Below are 24,587 nucleotides of genomic sequence, written 5' to 3' on the forward strand. Positions count from 1 at the left end.
GTGCCACTGTTGTCCTCCATCACAGGGCAGACTCAGACCGGGTCCCATTGATTGGAATCGTTCCAGAGCACCATTATCTCACCGCTGGCCAGCATTCACATTGGCCATGATTACACTTATAGTCCACTGTAATGATACCTTGGTGCCTCATGGGGGCGCTGTGGACCACGCAGGCTTTGGGAGATCGAGAATGTCATGTGACAGAAGATGAACGAGAGTCACGTGTCAAGAGTTTAGAGCAAGTAATAAAGTTGGACTGCGTTCCTGACGTTGTCTTGAGTTGTACTCATTACAGAACAACAATACACAACCAAAGCAGTGTGCAATTATATATGACTGTGACGTCAGTGACGCATTACTTGGTATCTTATAAGCAGCCTCTAGTTAGTGTATATGCCATCGAATGTACCGTGTTGCATAACAGTGGCGTCACGGACTAATCCTTGGTATCTTTATCCTTGTCTTCCATAGCGGGCCATCACAATCACCTCCATCGTCACACAGTCGACATCCTCATCATCACCTTCATCATCATCATCATCATCACCATCATCTTAACAAGCAGTGTGTCATCATACTAAGCGTCACAGTTTCAGAGACTTCTCATCACTCCTTCCTCATTCAACATGTGAGACATCATGACCATCACCATCACATCATGACCATCACCATCACATCATGACCATCACATCATGACCATCACATCATGACAGTCACCATCACCACCGTTATCATCATCATGATTAGAGCCCAGCCGATATATCTTCATATATCGTTACTTTTGGTAATTATGCCAATGAGTCCGTGCCAACCTTTTAACTCCATAAATAGCACATAATTATACTAGCTTTGTGAGCTTGTAGATTGACCTTTTTTTAATATATATTTAGCCCAATATATATTGGGCAAAACGTTTGTTGTGTTTGTGTCATTTTATGTGTTTGCTTATAAGTTAATCGGCCTCGAATGCACATTTTAATCAAATCAAACTGTTACTAATTGACTGGCTTTTTTCAACTTGAATTAAAGACACATCGGTCAAAACATTGGTAATCAGTAGCTGAGGACTCTCCCAATCCCAGTTCAGCATCAGATTCCAACCCAAACCACGGGCCACGGGGCAGGCTCTAATCATGATGCTTTCTTGACTTACCTGTGTATACAACCCCACAGAGAAGACAGGACAGAGAGACGGACAGGGCATATTTCAGGAGGAAAAGATCAGAAAAATGTAAGAAGACAGAGACAGAGAGAAAAGTAGAGAAACATTTGGAAGTGTGGATTTTTCACTAGATTCACTATTGGAGCCATGAAGTTGTATAAGCCCTTCATCTGGGGGCCAATCTATTAAGAGTTCAAAGGTCACATAGTTTCCGTGAACATTTTTGGTGTGTCAGATTGGATCTCTGCGTTTGAGCCATCATCAGGTCATGTTGGGGTCACTGTACAGTGGTACAGCATAAACACATTCTTCATAGGTCCATGGCGTCTATATTTCCTTAAAGATATGGCCATGGCTGAATGGTCAGAGAGGCCGCCTGGGAAGCCGAAGGTACCAGGTTCGATTCCAGGAAATTGTGTCAAAGTGTCCCTGAGCAAGACACTTAACTCCTAACTGCTCCCTGAGCGCTGTACTAATTAAGCACTATTACACGAGAGGGTGTTCTTTATCGTCATTAACGCACGCCTGCGAAGTGAATTCTTTGTTTTGAATAGCCGGGGCCATTATCGTGGTTTTAGGCACGGCTAGAAATCTGTTTCAACCAATCAGATTGCTTCCTCGAAACGACCTGTTGTAATAATGTCTGCTCACTGCTCCTATAGTGGTATTTATAGGACGGTTAAAAATATACAATCCAATTGTTGTCAGACTGAGTTTCTACTCTCACTCTGGTCCGGATGGTCAATACATGGCCTTGTTGACGGTCGTTTTGTGGTCAGGGTCACTTCTGGTCGGCCTCGGCTCCAGAAAGCTCAAAGCACTTACTCGGATCTAAAGTGTGTACAAGCCAATAAGGGCAGACTAAATGTCAGATTTAAAACTGGCATTATGCAATCTGACTCCATCATGGTCCAACTAGATAAAGTACTTATTTATTCATGGCAGGACTGGAGCGATAAAGCTTTGGGTTTGAGATGGCACTTGGGGAGTATAGGAAATGCACTTCCTTGTGTGTGTGTGTGTGTGTGTGTGTGTGTGTGTGTGTGTGTGTGGTTTTCTTTATATATATTTCTTTTATCCCACGATTTTGCAACCCATTTTTTTCACCCAGTGCAAATTGTCTAATCAATATAATGCTGGGCTCTACACTCCCTCTGCCAACCTTAGGGGAGCAACAGACTGACCTCATGCTTCCTTCAATGCATAAGGAGTCCCAGGCGCTTCTCCGACAGGGGGGGGGGGGGGGGGGGGGAGTTTCCCCGTGTGGACGTAGCGCGTGGAAGGAACACGTTATTCCAACCAGTTCCTTTCCCCTCCATCAGGCGCCCCGGCTGACCAGGGGGAGGCAGTATAGTGACCAGGATTACTGCATGATTTTTGTGAGGGTACGTATACAGGAGACACGGGGAGAACGTGCAAACTCCACACAGAAAGACCCTTTTGCCAACCCCATGTAGGGTACGGGCACTGATGACAGCGCGGAGGAGAGAACACGGCGCCGACGAGAATCGAACCCAGGACCTTCTAGCTGTGAGGCGTAACAGCGCTACCGACTGAATCGAACCCAGGACCTTCTAGCTGTGAGGGCGTGACAGTGCTACCGACTGAATCGAACCCAGGACCTTCTAGCTGTGAGGGCGTGACAGCGCTACCGACTGAATCGAACCCAGGACCTTCTAGCTGTGAGGGCGTGACAGCGCTACCGACTGAATCGAACCCAGGACCTTCTAGCTGTGAGGGCGTGACAGCGCTACCGACTGAATCGAACCCAGGACCTTCTAGCTGTGAGGGCGTGACAGCGCTACCGACTGAATCGAACCCAGGACCTTCTAGCTGTGAGGGCGTGACAGCGCTACCGACTGAATCGAACCCAGGACCTTCTAGCTGTGAGGGCGTGACAGCGCTACCGACTGAATCGAACCCAGGACCTTCTAGCTGTGAGGGCGTGACAGCGCTACCGACTGAATCGAACCCAGGACCTTCTAGCTGTGAGGGCGTAACAGCGCTACCGACTGCGCCACCGTGCCCCACTCCTGCACTTCCTTGTTGAGGGTTTCCCGGGGCCAGTGTCAGGTCTACATAAAAAGGGCCACGCTTTCAGGGGGACGTTTCCCGGGGCCAGTGTCAGGTCTACATAAAAAGGGCCACGCTTTCAGGGGGACGTTCAGACTTACAGCTTTGGGTTTGAATGGCGGCTGCACCTCCTTGTTCTCCAGCTTGTCCCAGTCCATGTAGCGGAAGAAGCCGTGGTCCCGGATGTCCCTCTCCCCCTCGGGGCCACAGCCCAGACGCTTGGCCGGGTGTTTGGTCATCAGCTGGACACACACACACACACACACACACACCAAAGCACACCACAACATGGATTTAAGGAAAGAAATGGAGCTACCCTTGAAAAGTGCACAGACGACCCTTTTGGTTCCATTTGTACACTCTTCTGAGTTAACCCATTTTTGGTGGGAACCCCTTTTGGTGTTTTAAACATTGCTATTGAAAAATAGCAGATCTACAAGCTCATAGCGCGCTACAAGCTTGTAGGTCTGCTATTTTTTTAAATCGTAAAAATGTGGCACAAATCTTTGAATATATATTCTTTCAAAGTGAATGTTTTTAACTCAGGTCTAAATGGGTTAAATGAACATGGAGTAAGGTAGGTAATTAGTCCCCCCAATCCCTTCCATCTTTCCAGGTTTGCTAGCTTCTTAAAACAGTTTTTACTAAAACGCCCTTTTAGCCCCCTTGATTACAGCATATGTTTTCAAACACTTTGTAACATTGTACAAAAAAGGTGTTATTCCATCTTTCCTCACACCGGAGCGTGCCAGAATGACGCCGCGCCACTTTATTTATTTTTTATTTTTTATTAATTTTTATCCCACAATTTTGTAACCCAGTTTTCTTTTCACCCAGTGCCAATTATCTAATGTAATCCTGGGCGCTACACTTCCTCTGCCAACCTGGGGGGGGGGGGGGGCAGCGGACTGACCTCATGCCTCCTTCTATGCATGAGGAGTCCAAGCTGCTTCTTTTCACCTGCCACTTTCTTGATGAACAGAATATTCACAGTACTTTCTAGATATCATCTATCTGGAAATGTCAACGGCAAGATTACACAGAGCGAAAGAGGAAAACATTAATATTTGGTCTGGTATTTCAGATTTGGTCAAGGACATGATTTAGTCTTTATTATTTCCCATTGCACAGTGGTATTAATCTTGACGCAGGTGTGTATTTTGTGGCATCTTTGGTCCCGGGGGAGGGGTGGGTGGGATTGTTTTTTGTTCCTTTTTTTTGCTGTTGTACGTGTTACTTGTTTTGTTAAATGTTTTATTGTGCTATTTTGTCTTAAATAAAAAAAATTGATAACAAAAAAAAAGAATATTCACAGTAAACACAACCCCTGTTACAATAATGTTTTTACATTTGTCACCAAATATCATCGTGTTCAGACATGATGAAAATGTTCATGAATTCAGTCTAATATTTGATCGTTAGTCATAGTTGATTTTTGATAGTATTGTAAACTTGCCACCGTATAGGAACAATGGATCACATGCTGTAACCTTTAAAATGAGCCACACTCTGTATACTTAACACATTTAGGCCACTTCAGTCAACAAATTATACAGGGAGGGTTTAAGTGTGGGTGAACAAATAGCACTACACCCCTGCTTCCTAGCATCTTTCCTTTTCCCCTTCATTAAAAAAAAGGAGAAAAAGGCTTTGGCTTATTACCACGTGTGTGTGTGTGTGTGTGTGTGTGTGTGTGCGTGTGTGTGTGCGTGCGTGCGTGTGTCTGTGCGTACACCTCCCTCGGCACGAGTCGGCAGTCATAACTCATTACATTAGCAGTAAAATAACATTTAACACGGGTCGGACACTCATACTCACATTTACACACACAGACATTCAGGTACACACATAAACTCTGTTCACATACACGCGCGCATGCACGCACACACGCACGCACGCACGCACACACGCACTCACAGAAGATTTCCAATTACAGAGTCAAAAGTCAAATGCTCAACGAGGAGACTTTTCGGGATGAAAAATGAGAACGTAATTGAGTGTTGTTTGGTAAATTCTCCTCTAAAGCACTAAATGACCATAGAGGGCATTCATTCTCTCTGCATGGCTCCCTCCCTCCTTAAATCCATCTTCCTCTTTTCATTTTGAGCATTTATTCTCTGCATATACTTTATTTCTCTCTCTCTCTCTCTCTCTCTCTATCCCTTTCTGTCCCCTTCGTTCTTATAGACAATTGGTTTGGGATTTTGACAAATTTTATGAAGCTGCTTTTATTTCGTTTTTACTTCGTAGTTTAAGTGTATTGTTTTGATACTTTTATAAAACCTCCCCAAATAACCTTTAGTATTCGTTAACGGGCAATTAATTAAGGGCACTGTATTTTGCCCGTAAACCTAAAGTTTACCGGAGTTTGTTGCAAAGTTTAACGGGAGTTTCCTGTAATATACACGTCCGTATTCCATTGTGTATAGGGACAAATTGACACGATTAGGCGTTGCTGTAGAATTGTACAGTTGTGTGTGTGTGTGTGTGTGTGTGTGTGTGTGTGTGTGTGTGTGTGTGTGTGTGTGTGTGTGTGTGTCAACTTGCTGGCTATGAAATATTGATGCTGGTAAAGGCGAAGGCAGAGGAGTGGAAACGTCCGCACACGCACACGCCTATATGCACACATGCAACATTTAAACCCCTTAAGCATGCACATGTGCACATGCATATTATATATATATATATATATATATATATATATATATATATATATATATATATATATAATACAATATTTATGGACACTTTTCCTGACATGTAACCATGAAGATTATGCTTAACCCCCTTAATTCTGATCAAACCTTCACCCAGCCTGACCTCTGACCTCTGACACCACACCCAGCACAGACACTCTGGGGCTTCCTTTAACTCTGACAGTCTCTGTGTGTGTGTGTATTAGTTTTATCTATTTTAACATTTGTTAAGTTGGTCACGTGCCAAAAGCGGTGGACAGAAACTGGTCGACAGAAACTGCTGTTGCCCCACAGGGGCAGAAACAAGGCCTTTTAACCAGGCTACTTGCACACACTACAACTCGCTTACAATTCGCAAACCTGGCAACACTGCCCTGTGTTCATGCTGTTGTCAGAGGCCCGCCCCCGGCTCACACGTCACTACTCTCTCTGTCTCTCCACTCGCAATCGGCAGCCATCTTGCTTTTTCTTTATATGGGCGAGTCGATCGGATCGGATCGGCCGTGCAAAATCCACCGATCCGCGAAACCGATCTCCAAAGCAAAAATCTGCGCCGTTTACATCCAAAAATAATGTGTCACTTTCTCGGTTCTGCACCGCTTAATGGAGAAGTATAGCACTGGCAGCGCAACGAATACCCCCCCCCCCCCACACACACACACACACACCCCAGGGAGGGAGGGGGGAGAGAGAGAGAAAAGAGAGAGAGAGCGAGAAAGAGCACGCACGTCTTCACCCCAGCGAGGGAGGGAGACGGAGAGAAAGGGAGAGAGCTCATCATCTCCAGTCCAGTAGTTAGCAAAGGGAGCTAAGTGCTAACTATAATCCAAATTGTTAGACAAGTAGTGTGCCCTGGCCTGACACAACTTTCTTAGAAATGTGCATGTTGCAGCCAGCCAGTAAGATGAGCCTATGCAATTCACGGTTTTCGGGAGGGCGGGGGGGCAGTCGGTTTGGGGGGGGTTCCCGACGGCTGCGCGTCGCTTCCTCCTCTGACAGAGGGGAGGCGAGTAAGCGACACAGTCAGAAGCCCCCTTTGTTCAATCGAAGGCCCCCTCACTCAGACACACAACGTGTGTTGTTACATGTGAATGCTACAGAATTCTATAAGTCACCACTTTTGGTGTGACAAACAGTTTCTGTTTACAATGCGTTGTCAACACGTGTTGAGTTGACAAAGATTGACAGATTTCGGATAAGACTGATAGTTTATCCGTTAGTAATTAGGCTGAGGCACACAGAATCACACTACTTTTGGATTTATTGGGATTGGCTTTTTGGGGAAAAGAGGGGGAGGAGGTGATCAAGCAGCTCCACAAGACCACAACATATTTGGTAGGCTCAAGGCTGCATTTATTTTCCTTTTTTTTTCTCTCGAGGGTGCATGGGATGATGGGAGCCCCTCCAGCAGGCTAGGGAGCTCCGCTCAGGCTAGCGGAAAATGACCGCGGGCGCGGGTTGCCAGGTTTTTTTATAAGTAAAATAAAAAATAAAAAATAATAATACAATTAAATTAAAAAATATATTAAAAAAGATCGGGATCGGGATCGGAATCGGGATCGGCCCCCAAAAACGTGATCGGAGCATCCCTATCTGTAGGTCACAATCACATTCCGATTTTAGGTGTTGTGTTTTGTATGACATTTTGGCCAGTAGTTTTATATCTATCTCAGCTTTTGCCTGATAGCACACATGCTAACAGTGCTGACCACAACGTTAGCAGCATTTGATGACAGGTTGCCATAGCAAGTTTAGCAACGTACAGTGTGCGCAGACCTAACGTCAGCTTCTGGGACAGAAACTTGCGTTTTCATGAGAGCAGCAGCTGCTGCAGCCTCTGATAGCTACTGTGCTAAAGATGCTAAAGCAACACAAAAAAACATCCACACGCAAACCAAAACAAACCAGGGACCAGGGTTGCCACATACCGTGGATGTGAGAGTGAAACAAGCAACCAGGTCTATAAAAATGTTAAGAGGCCAGTTCAAAGTAGGTAAATCAGAAATGGTCCGGAAATTAGTCTTAAAATAATCAATTATAGTGTTGACTGTCAAACTTTGTTGTCTAATGTTGTTTCAGAGCAGTGGAACTCAAACATTTCCATGTCAAGGACTACCAATAGATAAACAAGTCCAAAGTAGCTTATAATGATCAGACTTGGCAACACTGTCTCTAGGTTGAACGTTCTACTTTACAAGCTCACACATATGAAATCTGTTTTTTTAATCTTCAAACTGAGACATATTTTATGATAATACTGTTAGCACAGTCATCATACTCCAAGAGCATACAAATGGAACCAAATGGACCCTGATTTTCCCAGAGAGCAAATGGTATCAAATGGGGGTCTGTGGCCTAATGCATTTCAAACTGGGGGTTCTTGGTATTATATTCTCTGCATATCTTATCAACTTGGGGTGAATATTTCACCACAATACTTTACTGAATATTTCACAAGAATATAACACAAGAGTCAAATGTACGGTCAAATGTCATCACAATATAGGCTACAGATGTAAATATTTATGACACAGTAAAATGTCGAAAATTAGTGCTATCCCCCCCCCACACACACACACACACACACACAGTCACACACACGACAGGCAAGGCTGTTGTTTGCATCGTTAGCAGGCAGCAGCTACCTTGGCACTGCTCTCTGTGACTGTAGTTGTTTCACCATGTTTGCGTATTTATGAGAAATAAAAAACACTTTCTGTTATTATAATAATTCTGTCAACTCCCGCAATTTCCTTCTTCCCATATTGCGCTGCAATGTAACTAGGATTCGCCGGCCGAAGGCCGGCGAAATTCTAGTGTGTCTACGTGATGTTTCTCTGTATTTTCTGAATACCGTTGACGTGTTGAGAGCTTGTAGATCAGCTATTTTCCCTATAGAGGGTATGCGCGTGACATCATCATCCTACCCTAAGTTATGCGGGAACACCTACTGTACTGAGCGGCAAAAAAACGACATCCTGGCCTTGACAGCCCATACTGTACATCCAAACAAAAAAGTCCTTTCTGATTGCGTTAAACTCACTTTGTCATTCACTTTGTCATTCCATTTGCCACTCACTTTGTGCACACCCTCTACTTTAAAATGTTTTTAATATAATAATGGAAAAGGAAAGGTTATGGACATACAAGATTTATTTATACCCAACAGCAACAATATACTGCTTATATATATGTGTGTGTGTGGTGTGTGTGTGTGTGTGTGTGTGTGTGTGTGTGTGTGTGTGTGTGTGTGTGTGTGTGTGTGTGTGTGTGTGTGTAGGAAAATATGCAAAAGAATCAAAAATAAATAAAAGCTACTACTGTGGAAGGGTTATCATGAATTCATTTACTTGTATTGATCTTATAAACAATTTAATATAGGGTATAGTTTGCCCACCAATTTTGGAGCTCTGGCTCATGGACTAAAAAGCAAAAAGAACTGAACTGAAGAATTGGGAACCGACCGGTGGAAAAGGGGTCAATGTGTGGCGACAGATCTGCTATTCAGTGTGCGACGCGTCGCGCGAACGAGTGAATCAATCAGGCATCAGGTTCAGAGAAGTCAGTCTTCTCAGGCTGTCAGTCGCCACGGCAACTGAACCCTCCACTGTGTGTGAGCGAGAAAGAAAATAAGTGAGCACGCGCACGTGTGTGTGTGTGTGTGTGTGTGTGTGTGTGTGTGTGTGTGTGTGTGTGTGTGTGTGTGTGTGTGTGTGTGTGTATGCGTTCATACCCCTTTACAGATGGCGACAGCCTCCTTGGACATAGACTTGGGGTAGGAGACATGATGCTCCATAATGGACTGGAACAACTCATCCTCATCCTCACCATCAAACGGAGGCTAGGAGAGGAGAGGAGAGGAGAGGAGAGGAGAGGAGAGGAGAGGAGAGGAGAGGAGAGGAGAGGAGAGGAGAGGAGAGGAGAGGAGAGGAGAGGAGAGGAGAGGAGAGGAGAGGAGCTTTTAGCACATAAATAAAAGCAAGCAAAGACAATTCTGCCAAACTATAACAGAAAAATAAAATAAAATAATAATAAAAGGTTAATTTTGGGGAAATGTCATTTCTGCATGAATTCACGCACACACGCACGCACACACACACATACACACACACACACACACACACACACACACACACACACACACACACACACACACACACACACACACACACACCTGTCCGGCCAGCATCTCGTAAAGCAGTACTCCAAAGGCCCACCAATCCACAGATTTCCCATAAGGCTGGTAGGCTATGATCTGAAAGGCAGGGTCACATGACAACCATTTAACACACAATAAGATATTCACTTCTTTACTCACAAAATCACAAAAGAATACACTGTGAAACTGTACAAATGTAACCAAATGGTTACGGCCCGGGTGCAATCGGTTACATTTCATTTTAAATGAAAACTCAGGATTTTACTTTTTAACAATGGCAGCACACCTTTAGCTATACTGTAGCCTCGTTCTGAGCTGGAAACGGTCTTTTTCGACCAATCACAACACGGCTTTCAAGCACAGGAAATCTCACTGTGCATCACTGTGTGTACTGTACTGTACAGTGACGCATTACGACATTATCATTTATTATTACATGGCTTGATTGACTGCTTGATTCTGATGGCTGAATTCAGTGGTGTGTTATTTCTTGATAATGACCGATCAGCTCGTCTGTCTAATCAAAGCCTTAGAGCACCGACATGACAGCCATGTAAACAAAACACACAACAATGTCATTTACATCTAAACATTGCTCTCAAGAATGTTTTTGAAAATATTTCAAAGCGAGAAATAGACAATGCAGTAACCGAAAATGTATTCTATTTGATCAACACTTCCTTGTTGTACGAGGTGACTAGCTCGTCTGCCCGGTGCAACACTTGTGTCATACTTGTAAGCAAGGAAATACTTAAGTTTTGTTTTTACTTTTAGGTCAATTTATTCATTTATTCATTAAGTAGCCGTGTAATAAGCAGGATAATTGTCCGCTACGTGTCGGTGCCTATAACGACCTTGTCGGGTTTTATTTCTCAAACAATGACCGGCCGGGGTGACAATTAACCCTTGCATATACTGTATTCATTCAGTCATTTGGGCAGAAATCTACAAGCTCACATGATAGACTAGTAGGTGGGGCTTAAGTGGCTAAGCACACAGTAGTGTAACAGCATCAATAATGCAGTGGTCAGCACAGCATTGGCATGTGTGAATGTAGGCCAATACACACACGCACACACACGTGCACGCGCTCTCTCTCTCTCTCTCTCTCTCTCTCTCTCTCTCTCTCTCTCTCTCTCTCTCTCTCTCTCTCTCTCTCTCTCTCTCTCTCTCTCTCTCTCTCTCTCTCTCTCTCTCTCTCGGAGACTGCCAAGTGATGGTTCAATATTCAAATTCTAATCAAATAAGTAATAAAAGAAAGAAAGACATTGAGTGTTAAAATTAACAATGGATTTGAAGCCGCTCTTTACAGTTTCTGTCTTCCTTCCAACTCGTGCATAATAATAAATGTCACATTTTAGTGCCAGAAAATCAACGACACTGCATATACATTTGCTGTTAATTCACGCCTCGGCACTTTCGTTTCATAGTGGATTAAAAATCTGATCAAAAGAATGGTATATTCTACGAGCTGAAAAGCTGCATGTTCACAAACCCAGCTCAGCCGTGGAGAGTCATTAGCACGCCCAGCAATACACTATAGAACAGTGGATTCCAAACTTTTTAGCCCGTGACCCAAAAGAGAAATTAGATGTTTGCCCGGGACCCAAACTAGTGAAAAATAGCAGATCTACAAGCAAATTGTTGAATTTTGTTTTTAATTCATGACATTTTTGCCCATTTGGAAACACTTCACTTCTATACTGTCAAAATGATCAGCGGTTCATTTGAAGCTGCAATCTGGAACTATTCATGTCCTATACTCGGGATGCAAACCCGGGTCTCTCGTATGACATTTCTACCGCTCATCCAAGAGGCATGCCCTGTGCTTAATACAAAGAGTAATTCAACAAATTGTATAATACTAACCTCGGGTGCGATGTAGTCTGGTGTTCCACAGAAGGTCTTGGTGGTGATTCCATCCACCATGTTCTCTTTACACATGCCAAAGTCTGCTATCTTTATGTGACCTTCACAATCCAACATCACGTTGTCCAGCTTCAGATCCCTACAGGATGCAAGTAAAATATATACTGTCAATTTTACCACTTGACCCCCCGTATTCTACATGGGGGAACATTCACTAGGTTCACATTCAACAGCCGATCCACGATCTCACAACGCATCGCAAAAAAAACATGTTCTGAGCTTGTAGGTCTGCTTCTTTTACTGGTTCATTTTAATGTATGATTTCCCTTTGTTAAACTGGAGCATTACATTACATACAGTCAGTTAGGAATAATTTCTCTGGGGGGAAAGTACAACATTTTCTCTACTAGACCTGCAGGCTTGAGCTCCAAATGTTTAACTCCCTTGATATTGTGGTGACTGTACAATATTTGCAGTGTACACATTACAGTACAGTACAGTACAGTACAGTACAGTACAGTAAGTGTGTTAGTCCTGATATTACATTTGTAAATATCTCGTCTCTTAAAGCGTCAACTTTTTGGGGACAACTACAGTGTAAATACTTAACTCACTATTGGTGAGTTTATTACTGTACATCAAGTTAGATTGGAGACGTGCGTGCGTGTGCATACCTATAGATGATGCCCTTTAGATGCAGGAAGAACAGTCCAATGGCAATCTCTGCAGAGTAGAACCTACACACACACACACACACACACACACACACACACACACACACACAAATAAACAACCATGGTTATTAGGGAGCAAAACAGTTGGGATGCTAGTAGAAACAGAGTTGTGTGTGTGTGTGTGTGTGTGTGTGTGTGTGTGTGTGTGTGTGTGTGTGTGTGTGTGTGTGTGTGTGTGTGTGTGTGTGTGAAGGTCAGAGCTGTCTCTATTTCAGACCCCAGCTAATAAGATCAACCTAAGAATGGACACACTGCATGTACGTGCGTGTGTGTGCGTCAGCCACGAGTGGTAGGATAAGGTTGTGGGTTCGGAGGCGAGAGCAGGGCCAAATTAGCGAATTGGCCGGTGGGGCCGGGGCCCAGGGGCCCTTCGGGGAAACTGGACCACGCTATGGTGGGCCCAAAAACATTGTCGGCCCAGGGGCCCTCGTGAGGGTTAATCCGTCCCAAGAGATGTGATCTCAGAGTGGGCAAGCAACACCTCCTAGAAAACCAGGCCAACCATAGTTACATGTATTACACCTGTGTATGCCACGACGTAGGGTTGACAACGGTTGAAATACAGAAAGGTTTTGCAATGATGTCTTGGAGAAAATACAGGAGATTCTGAGTATACAAATATTAGAGTCATGTTTATTGCTGTATCTGGGAGATTTACCAAAAATAAAATTACAGCAAGTGACAGGTATCTTATGAAAATATTTATGGCTGCAGGGGGGGGGGAGCCATTACTCGTTAATGGCTACAGACAGAATCTTCATTTGTAGAAGACTGGCTTCAAGTAGACTCTGCAATGTTTGACATGGAGAGGATTACTGCTAACTTGAGGATGAAGAGAGAGATTTTTGAAAACAACTGGGAAAAATGGTTTGACTATACTTACTGTATGAACGAAAAGAGGTCTAGGAAACAGGATGGTTTTTTTTTTTAAATAAATACGAATGTTTGGTCTTGTTATGATGCTTATGATGCGTGTGTGCGTGCGTGCGTGCATACTCACACAGCGTGTGGCTCTTTGAACTTGCCGACCTGCTGTATCTGATACATGAGGTCTCCTCCATTGATGTATTCCATGACAAAATACAATCTATCCTATAGTATAGGGAGAGACACAGAGAGGAACAAGAGAGAGGTCATCAGAGCCAGCCAGCCAGCCAGACCCATTGGGTCACAGTAAAGTTACCCAGTCAGTCATGAACGGAGGGAATGGTGAACCCATTTTAGAAACACTTAAAAAGCCTCGTTCTCCAGTAATTACCGACACACTACACAATGACATTGGCTGTTCTGTGCAAGTGTGGTAGCTATGTATGAGCATGCGCATATATGTGTGCGTGCGCGCGTGCGTGCGTGCATGCGTGCGTGCCCCTGACCCACCATGGTCTGGAAGCAGGAGTGCAGAGCTGTGAGGAAGGGGGGTTTCCCGGCCAGAGCCAGGACTCTCTTCTCCACCATGGTGCATTCCACATCATCATCCTGGATCACAACGTCCTTCTTCAGGATCTTTATAGCAAACAAGTCGTCTGTCCCCTTACGCTCTGCTAGCATCACCTGGAGGGAGAGAGAGAGAGAGAGAGGGAGAGAGAGATATAGGAGGGAGAGAGAGAGAGATAGGAGGGGGGTGATGTGGGGGGGGGGGGGGTGTTGAGTGAGAATATAAAGATTATTTGATTTTCTTCCTTCATTCCTTATCGTCATGATTTCTTCATTGCTCCTCTGAGGAAGAGAGACAGTGGGGAGGTTTTTTTTCTTCTTGTTTCACTGTTATTTTCTCTTTTTCTATGACAGACAGACAGACAGACAGACAGGCAAGCGGGCGGACAGACTGACAGATTACTTAAAGATCTCCAGGAAATGAGGATCAGAGAGAGAGAGAGAGAGAGAGAGAGAGAGAGAGAGATTAAAATGGAGGGAGGTATAGAGGATAGGAGCTCAGGGTGGAGGCGATTGAAGGGGAGCAGAGAAGAGCAAGATGGCGAAGGAAAGAAATGGATACGAATGAAAATGAAAACGGAGAGGAAGAGGGGGAGGGAGAGCGGGGGAGATATATATATATATATATATAGGGAGAGAGAGAGAGCTGCATGAGAGAGAGATTGGCAGCAGTCAAGCAATTCAGACGCGTGTTCTCCTTAATCGAGAAATCTGGAAAAACATCTGCTTGCAATCACGCCTGCAGGACCCACACACACATGCAGTCATGCACGCGTGCACGTGTGTGCACACACACACACACACAGAGTGTGTGCGTGCATGCGTGCGTGCGTGCGTAAAAGACAAGTTTCCTTCTGTCAAGGTCAGAGACTCTTTCAGAGCATCCTGGGTACACTTCTCCTTCCTACACCCCCTTCCTTTCCCCATCCCTGTCCTTTTGTCCTCCCATTCTACTTTACTTCTGAACCAGGAGGATTCTTTGAATTCTTCCACTTTCATGTCCCCCCCTTTGCTCCGGTCTACAGTATCTTTCCCTTCTTGTATCTCCTATGTCCCACGGCAGTCAGTAACAGAGGACCATACTTGGTGCTGGTAGTCTGGTATGTTTAGCTGGTATGTTTAGGTCACCACTTCTGGTGTGACACCACGGCTCTTGTTTACACACTGCGTTGTGAAGCATCAAGCAGCAGCAGCTCCACAACACTGGTAGGCTGCCGTTTTTTGGGTTATTTTTCTCGAGGGTGGGCTTTAATTTTCAGTAACGCAAAAGTAATCTAACAAGTTACTTTTCTCATAAGGTAATCTTGTAACGTAACGGCATTATTTGTAATGGCACTAATCCAGAAACCTAACGAAGTTACGTTAGAAAGTAACGTTACCCAACACTGGTCATTGTTAACCCTACGACTACAGTAGTTGTGGGACTCATGATAGAGCTTCCGTTGCTCCAGACTGTATGACGGAAGCATTTAAAAATTGCGAGAAGCAACAGTCTGACCACACTAGACTAGTGATGAGGTGAACGCTAGAATATGATAAAGCACCTGTTGATAATAAATTATAATAATTTAGTCCCAATCCTTTGGGGGTAGTTTTTGTCATTGTACATTTGCACATTTGTCCTCCTGCGTTTACTAATCCTAACTATTAGGAGCTGTACGTGCCATCAATAGAGCACCAGTCTGTAGAGGTAGAAGGCGCAAGTCCACAGGTTCCTGTACTTTTTATTGTAATCCCCATAGGGGGATTTTAGATCACCTCATATAAGAACTGTTTGAAAAATAAACATGTCATCCCGGCCGTTTCACTCATATGGATATGAAGAGTCAACTGACTGTGAGAAATCGCTAATGTTACTGCAACTAATGTTGCAACTGACTGCGAGAAAACGCTAATGTTACTGTAACAAATGTTAGTTAGATTTCCGCTAGAAACTCTATCCTCGACGTACGACGTACGTACACATGTCGTCACATGCTGGATCTATCAGTCATATATTAGCTGTTGAAAAATAGCAGATCTACAAACTCGTAGCGCTAAGAGCTTGTAGATCTTTGAAAAATCCTGAAAATGTAGCACACATCAACAGTGAACGTTTTTAACTCATATCTTTGCTTCTGTGGGGGGGGGGGGGGGTCCGTGGAACAACATATTTTCAGATGGGGGTCCGCGGCCAAATACAGATCATTCTGGGGGTCCTTCACATGAAAAAGGTTGAGCACCACTGACATAGAAACAGAGAAGATGTCTTTACTACGACCATATTTATAGTAGTTGCTACAGGGACAAGTTCCTCACCTGACTAATAACTGTATAGGAGTCGTTATTGCAGTGACAGAGATCACTCTCCTCGCCCTGTATTACATTTCTTAGAATGCCCAGACAAGCCACCCATGGCGGTATATCACAGGAACTTTATATTACAGGAACTTTACCCCTGTGCCACCCGGACGGCCCGCTTGTTTGTTTTTAATAAAAATGTCTGCATTTTGTATATTGCGCTGAGCCCGACCCGACATGCTGGTGAATCCCTCTGCAATGACGACAGAGAAGCACTGAGAGAGGGCATGAAAACAATGCCAGTGAACCTAAGGCTATGGCCCCGCCCCCATGCCACTGTCAAAGCACACAAGGAAGATTTCTTTGGCTTCATCTTGAGGCGCTTCGCTTCAGCGGGCACGCACGCGTGCACAGTGATCATTGACAGTTTTATGGAGATTGGCTAGATGGCCTTCAACAACACAGGCTATGTGTGCATGTGTGTCTGTCTGTCTGTGCATGTCTGTCTGTCTGTCTGTGTGCGTGCGTGCGTAACTGTTTCTACCTGACAAAGACGATGTTACCTACTGTATATAATAACAACAATGCCAACAACCAGGCCTTATTTTAATCTGGTATCCTGGAAATGTAACGTAACTTTCATACACTGCTGTTATTGCCCTTTTTTATCCTAAAAGAAACAACGCAGTAAAGCTAACAGGCTAATTCCTGCTGTGTTAAGAGGTTTGGAGGCGTCTGGTTTATACATATTCAGCTATGCTAATATGGAGAGCTTACTGGGTTTGGGTCTCTAGTGGGACCACAGCACAGAAGGACAGTAAGGCCCAGGTAGGATTGCGTGTGTAAGTGCGTGTGCGCGCGAGTGTGTTCTGGAGGGCAGTGCCAGTTCGTCGCCTACAGTTGTACTGAGTAGTTGTAGTTGTGCGTGTTATGTTTGTCTGTACAGTATGTGTAGACAGTATCTGCATTTGTTTCTGTGTGCTTGCATCCGCACTTACAGTATATTTCAGTTTGTGTTTTCATGTTTGCTTTATGCGTGCGTGCGTGCGTGCCAGCCATATGGTGACAGTGTGACTATATGTAAATACAAACTCCATGAATGTGAGACAGAAAGGACACCATCTGGCCAAAGACACACAAGGACAAGACCAAGTCACATAAACCTGCAAGAACCAGTCACTCAAACACACGCACGGATGCATGCACGTGCACACACACCAGGTTTGGTTCTTAAAGTGTGTTAAAGTGGGGTCCTTGTGAGTTTGTCCAGGCCTATTATAGCACCACCATGAGTCTGATTTAAATCAGGTGGCATTTCTTCCTTGGTCTAGTGGGAATGTTTGTGTAAAGTTTCACGGCAATCATGCGTTTATGATTTGAGGCATTTTGTGTTAAAACGGACCACTCCTGCATACTTTGGAAGCCAATCTTAGCCAATCAGGATGTAATATAATCTGCCTTGATCACATGACTGTAGAGATACTGTGTACCGATTTGTTTGGACAAAATCTGTATATATAATATAAAACAAAAATGGCCGATATGAAACATTTGGAGCAGAGGTTCTGCTCTGGCATCCAGGGAGTGTACGCGCTTCAATACGGGCCAACAGTGCCGGAGATTAGCTGTTCACAGACAGATGGACGGACACACACACACACACACACACACACACACACACACACACAGGCGGACGGACAGGGGGCAAAACATAGTCTCGGCCACACCTTCAGCCTGGTGGAGACCATTAAACCTATCCCCCCAATGAATGATATATATATATTTTTTTTTAATAAAGTGTCCCCAGAAGCGGGACATCGAAAGCAGAGGCATGGATGCTTCTCTCCAGTGGCCATCACTTACGAACTGTACCAAGACACCCACCCACCCAACGTGGGCGCCCGCTGGCCAAGTGGTCCAGGCACATGCCACATATACTGTAGGCTTTGGCCTGACAGCGCGTCGCATGTTCGAGTCCCGTTCATGACGACATTTGCTGCATGTCTCTCCCCTTCTCTCTCCCTCCCTCATTGCTGTACATCTGCACATGATACTATCAATAAAGGCAGAAACAAAAAAAAGACACCCACCCACCCATCAAGCGTGGATGATTGGTTATTTAAAATCCTCTCCCTATAGACAAAGTTAAAGCAGAATAACAGTTAATAGCCTGCAGCTGCTTATCTTATCAATTTCGTCATGCAAATGACCAGCTTCTCCCAAGTCAAATCAGGATACAGCCTATTTTCAGGATTTAAGTTTCTCTTTTTTTGTCAGCTCCTCCATGTTCACCCATTTCACATGCTCGGTTCCTATTTCATATTGTGCTCAGTGCACTGACCATGACAGGCTATACGGGGTGACATGTTTGAGATCATACTGACTTTCATCTAAATCTATACAGATCGATTATACACTCTAGACACGCGTTCATCCAACGATTGTATTGCTTTATTTCACTGCATATTGTTGACTTTAATTATATCTAGTGTGTGTGAACAACTGAAGAGGTAGATTTGTTTTAAATACAGGGATTATGAACATTATGTTATGCTCGGTTATTAATGAATTAGTCAGACAATTGTGTGTGTGTGTGTGTGTGTGTGTGTGTGTGTGTGTGTGTGTGTGTGTGTGTGTGTGTGTGTGTGTGTGTGTGTGTGCGTGCGTGTAGAGAGGCGACAGCGGTAGCAGCAGCATTATAATATAGATATCCTCAGACACACTGAGATAAAAGAGCAGCTCTGAGACCAGCAGCCTCCCACGCATGTGTGTGTGTGTATGCGTGTGCGTGTGTGTGTGTGTGTGTGTGTGTGTGTGTGTTTACATGCGTGTGTGTGTGACTCATGTCTCTCTACATTGACGTATATGTGTGACTTTAAATGCCTGTTACCATGGAAACAGGAGGCTGCCGCCACACAGGTTTGGTACAGACAATGAGTTCTCTCTCCCTTTCTCTCGTCTTCCCTCACCCTGTCGCTCTCTCTCCTCCTTGGACCTTGTCTGTCTCTCTCTCTCTCTCTCTCTCTCTCTCTGTTCCTTTATATCGCCCATCATTCTTCCTCTCTCCTTCCCTTTATTCATCTCTTTCTGGCTGATCTCTCCCCACAATTCTTCATTGCTTCCCTCCCCTCTCTCTCTCTCCCTCTCCCTCTCCCTCTCTCTCTCTCTCTCTCTCTCTCACAGTTCAGATACTCACTAGACCAATAGACACACACATACACCCCCGTAGATGCGTCTATGAATAAACATGCACACACATACATAATTAGAATTTACAATTCAGGCATTTAACAGACACTCTTATTCAGAGCGACTTACAAAGTGCAAGGTCGGAGTAAGTGCCACGCGCACGCGACACGCACGCACACACACACACACACACACACACACGCACACGCACACGCACACGCACACACACACACACACACACACACGCGCACACACACACACACACACACACACACACACACACACACACACACACACACACACACACACACACACACACACACACACACACACGCGCACACACACACACACACACACACACCAGCACTTACCTTGCCGAAGCTGCCCTTGCCCAGCACCATAAGGAAGTTGAAGTCCGAGAGTTTGATGCGATCTCGGGTGCCATTGGCATCGAAGCGGGCCGCCGCATTGGCCGCTGAGCCCTCGCTGGTCTTCGTGGGTCCAATCTTAGCTCTCTGAACAGTGGGAGAGAGAAGTTCTTAGCTCTCTGAACAGTGGGAGGGAGAAGTTCTTAGCTCTCTGAACAGTGGGAGAGAGAAGTTCTTAGCTCTCTGAACAGTGGGAGAGAGAAGTTCTTAGCTCTCTGAACAGTGGGAGAGAGAAGTTCTTAGCTCTCTGAACAGTGGGAGAGAGAAGTTCTTAGCTCTCTGAACAGTGGGAGAGAGAAGTTCTTAGCTCTCTGAACAGTGGGAGAGAGAAGTTCTGCAATCTCTTTGAAGGTTCAAAATCTCTTTGAATGGGAAAATACACTTTTGTTTTTACTTTTTTAGACACCCTGGTCAGAGTCGTTTTTATGTGCAATGATGTATTCCCTTTGTATTTAGGGTTTCTTCCTTTATTCCAGCAGGCTGAACCCTTGACAGTCAAACGTGCCAATGAAAAAAACAGTAATATAGTGACATCACATTATGTCACTATACTAATACCGGTATTTGCGCCTAGAGGTGTGGTCATGGGCGTGTGGGCACGCTTTCCCCTAAATTGCTATTTTGGTCACACACATTTGGGAAAGCGACAGTGGAGTTTAAAACCACCCGTAACTTATACCCGTAAGCCGTGCCAAATTAGTTTGGTAGAGCGGCGCGCGCCTGCATGAGATGTCCTTGGAGTAAGGCTGCGTCATCTCTCCTTATTCTCCTATACGCTGCGTCATCTCTCCTTATTCTCCCATACGCTGCGTCATCTCTCCTTATTCTTGCATCTCTTTGTAATTTTCCTATAATCAGCAGAAGTGAAGGCCTGCATGCCACTTCCTTGTGTTCATTGTGTTTATAATTGTATAGTCAAAGAGGTTATTTGGTTTGTGCCATGGGCATTGTGCGCAATTCCACGCATTTGTTCGTTCAGTTTAATCCAATTGACGACCTTTCCTTTTCGCTTGATACCATTCCGTAGAGACGGCCCCTACACGCACAATCTATATACCAATAGACCGCATTTCGTAGTTTACATTTCAAGGCAGCAACGCAACACTCTTCCATGGGCTATAGACCATAAGGCTATGTAGCAATATAGCACTAACGGGCAACGGATAAGGGATCTCTTAAAGGCAAATGGCACGTGGACTGGTGATTGGTTTAATTATTGTAACACCCAAACCACACCTATGCATAATATAACGGTGTTTTAGGGATTTAGACAGGTAACCAAACTACCAACTTTAGTGGGGGAACACCCCTTCCCCACTGCTAAATCCCCAAACTGTGTATTTAGTCCCATTGAATGTCTGAAGATTATGAACTTGAGGATAGAGCCCTCCCTATACGCATGCACGTGTGCGCACGCACACACACACAAACACACACACACACCTCAAACTTCAGCCGTAGTTCCTCATTGCCTTCCTCTCCTTCAGGAGGTACAGGAACATTAAAGTACTCCCCCTCCTCCTGAGAGAGCATCTTAAACCTGGGAGAGAGACAGAGAGACAGAGAGAGAGAGAAAGAGAGAGAGAGAGACAGAGAGAGAGAGAGAGAGAGAGAGAGGCAGAGAGAGAGAGAGAGAGGGTGAGAAGGACAGACACAGGGATGAGGAGGAAGAGATTGGGAAGAGGGTGAAAGGTGATGAAAGGCAGAAATAAGGAGATAGATGGATAGAGTGAGAAAAGAAAGAAAGCAAGGAAGCAAGGAAGGAAGGAAGGAAGAGTCATTATTTAAAAAATATGTATATAGAGTATTGATGAGCTGATGTTGGCAAATACTGTTAGCTTGTTAGCATGTACAGTATGTAGCACGTCAGCCTACAGTCACTGCTGGATACAAAGTATTAATAAACAAACAACCAATACAGACAACAATCAAAGCTTCATGTCTCTCTTTCTCTCTCTGTGTGCAGTCTGTCTGAGAGCTTGCAGTGCCAGCAGGCACAGGGATCTGGAGACACACACACAGATGGAGCAGCAGAGCAGGCACACACACACACACACACACACACACACACACACACACACACACACAGTGGATCTGATTTCTAATGGCATCTCTCCCATTCCACCTCGGATGCTGGCATCTCATTAAAAAAAATGACATGGTCATGTCAGCAAAAAGAGGAAATGGGAGGGAGGGGGGGGAGTGATGGAGGGAGAGAGAGGCCACATCAGAGACGTAAAAAGAATCTACGGCCACGGGTTAGTTTTAACCTGCCACGGGTCAGTTGTAACCTTCCACGCATGTCGGGAGCCACAGGTTAGTTTTAACCCCACACGTGTTAGTTTTAACCTGCCGCTCATGCCACGGGTGAGTTCTAACCCCACACGGGTCAGTTGTAACCTGCCACGCATGTTGGGAGCGGGTGTTGTCGGACTAATGCCTGTCGGACTGTTAGTATGTCTAGCAAACGTATGCACCTTTGAAACGGCAATACAATTAATAACCTTTGCGGATTCACCAAAAAAACGTCTTTACTCTCTGGACTGCACCAGAGATGATATACGTAGGACGTTGAGAGAGGACAGAGGATGGATGGATAAAGAGAGGACAGAGGACCGGCACAACAGAGCAAGATATAGAGAAATAGAGAAATCCTCCATCTATGCCTCTGTATCTTGCTAATTCTACCTGCTCTTCTAAGAGAGAGAGAGAGAGAGAGCATAGGTGACCCGGCATGAAGTGCACATCAGCGTGGCAGCTGGGGCCGTGGTGACAGACTTTTGGCATTTACCAAGCCTGGAGAAGGCCAGAGTACCCATGGAGAATAATCAAGTAAGTGTGTTGCAGGTGGCTTCAATCATGACAAATCTAATGATTGGTTTTCGACGACCATAAAGAGCAGTGCACTGTGCTCAGGGCAAGTGTGTGTGTGTGGTTTTTTCTTAAAGCCTTGGAAACATAATTCCTCCCGAGAACAAACTGATGCCCTTGTGCGGGAAAGGTGCAGAGTCATCGTACAACAACTCTACGGCACCATGAAATCAACAGACCACAGAGATATAAATATCTTAGGAGTAAATAACAAACGCAGTAAATGCTGGATGTCTGACACCCGTTACTGTGAGAAGAAGCGTTTCTCAGTGTTAAGACCCGGTTCATAAGCCTGATTCATATAGTCAACAAATACACTACCGGTATATGGACGGATGCAAAATGATATTGCTGCAGTGCACACACACACACACACACACACACACACACACACACACACACACACACACACACACACACACACACACACACACACACACACACACACACACACACACACACACACACACACACACACACACACACACACACACACACACACACACACACACACACACACACACACACACACACACGTTTGCTCTCTGCACATGCAGGTGTGCTTTCATTTCATTTAGCAGGCCCATGCGTCACTCATTTTTAGTCATCATCATCATTATCACCTTTATTTATACTCGGAAATACAGTTGAGGGCAAGCCCTCATTTTCAACGTAGCCGAGGTTACAATTCACAAATACAGTCAAAGCAACACATCAACACAACATTATAAATCAGGATAAAATTACAAAGGAACTTAAATGCAGAACAACCAGTAAAATATGCAATGGTAAGCGACTCACCGTTCACACAAACACTTATTTTTACTAACCACCGTTGAGGTGGTCACCTTATCACCTCAAACTGGAGTATGGATAGGCCTTTAGTACCATCCCTCCCCCCATCCCTCCCTCCCTCCCGCCACGTCTTACCATCCGTCCACTCCTAGTTTGTGAAGTTCGGAGATGCCAAAGGACAGAGAGCCCATGAAGTCATTCCGACTGGTCAGGTCCCAGTCCCAGATCTCCACCGACAGTCGACGGTCCTTATCGTGCTCCTTTAGGTGGCTGCCACACACACACACACACACACACACACACACACACACACACACACACACACATACGATACATCGCACAAAATGGTATCCATGACTACAATAGTAAAAGAAAATAAATGAAAACATTTCAACAATAATAATGTATCATGCAAAATAAAAGGCATTTTCATATTTGGGGTTGTTGGTTTTCACTTCAGAGCAGCTGACAGTGTTAGTTGAGGTGTGTGTGTGTGTGTGTGTGTGTGTGTGTGTGTGTGTGTGTGTGTGTGTGCGTGCGTGCGTAATGGTAGATTGAATTGCAGTTTGCTCCCTGACTCTATAGTTGACAGAGTGTTAAATGCTCTTACAACTTGAAGGTCTCGTTCCAGGTGGGGTTGAGGTTGCATTTGATGGTCTTGGTCTTCTGTTTGCTCTCGCTGCGCGGGTCTGGGATCAGCTTGAGCTTCACGTAAGGATCTGACAGGCCATTAGGATCCATGGGAACCAGGTTTCTGGCCTCTTTGACTAGAGAGAGAGAGAGAGAGAGAGAGAGAGATGTGGGACGGAGTACATAATTTGTGTTAAATAAATGGTTGACTTCATAATTATACACTTCATATACACACCATTTCACAGCTGCACTGGCAATACTGTA

General features: G+C 44.8%; 1 protein-coding gene across 1 annotated transcript in view; it reads right to left on the reverse strand.

Moving 5' to 3' along the window:
* prkcbb (protein kinase C, beta b) overlaps window positions 1-24,587 on the reverse strand; it is a 101,463-nt gene that overhangs the window by 12,124 nt on the left and 64,752 nt on the right. The window contains exons 6-16 of the mRNA XM_080776780.1: window positions 24,301-24,457; window positions 23,826-23,960; window positions 21,468-21,564; window positions 19,968-20,111; window positions 14,071-14,244; window positions 13,694-13,785; window positions 12,634-12,696; window positions 11,960-12,098; window positions 10,106-10,186; window positions 9,665-9,772; window positions 3,337-3,477 (exon numbers count right to left, since the gene is read on the reverse strand). Coding sequence (XP_080632906.1) covers window positions 3,337-3,477; window positions 9,665-9,772; window positions 10,106-10,186; window positions 11,960-12,098; window positions 12,634-12,696; window positions 13,694-13,785; window positions 14,071-14,244; window positions 19,968-20,111; window positions 21,468-21,564; window positions 23,826-23,960; window positions 24,301-24,457 — 1,331 coding nt within the window. The remainder of the gene's footprint in view (window positions 1-3,336; window positions 3,478-9,664; window positions 9,773-10,105; window positions 10,187-11,959; window positions 12,099-12,633; window positions 12,697-13,693; window positions 13,786-14,070; window positions 14,245-19,967; window positions 20,112-21,467; window positions 21,565-23,825; window positions 23,961-24,300; window positions 24,458-24,587) is intronic.

The sequence above is a fragment of the Protomyctophum bolini genome, assembly GCF_963924005.1.
Source record: "Protomyctophum bolini genome assembly, chromosome: 11".
NCBI classification, from domain to species: domain Eukaryota; kingdom Metazoa; phylum Chordata; class Actinopteri; order Myctophiformes; family Myctophidae; genus Protomyctophum; species Protomyctophum bolini.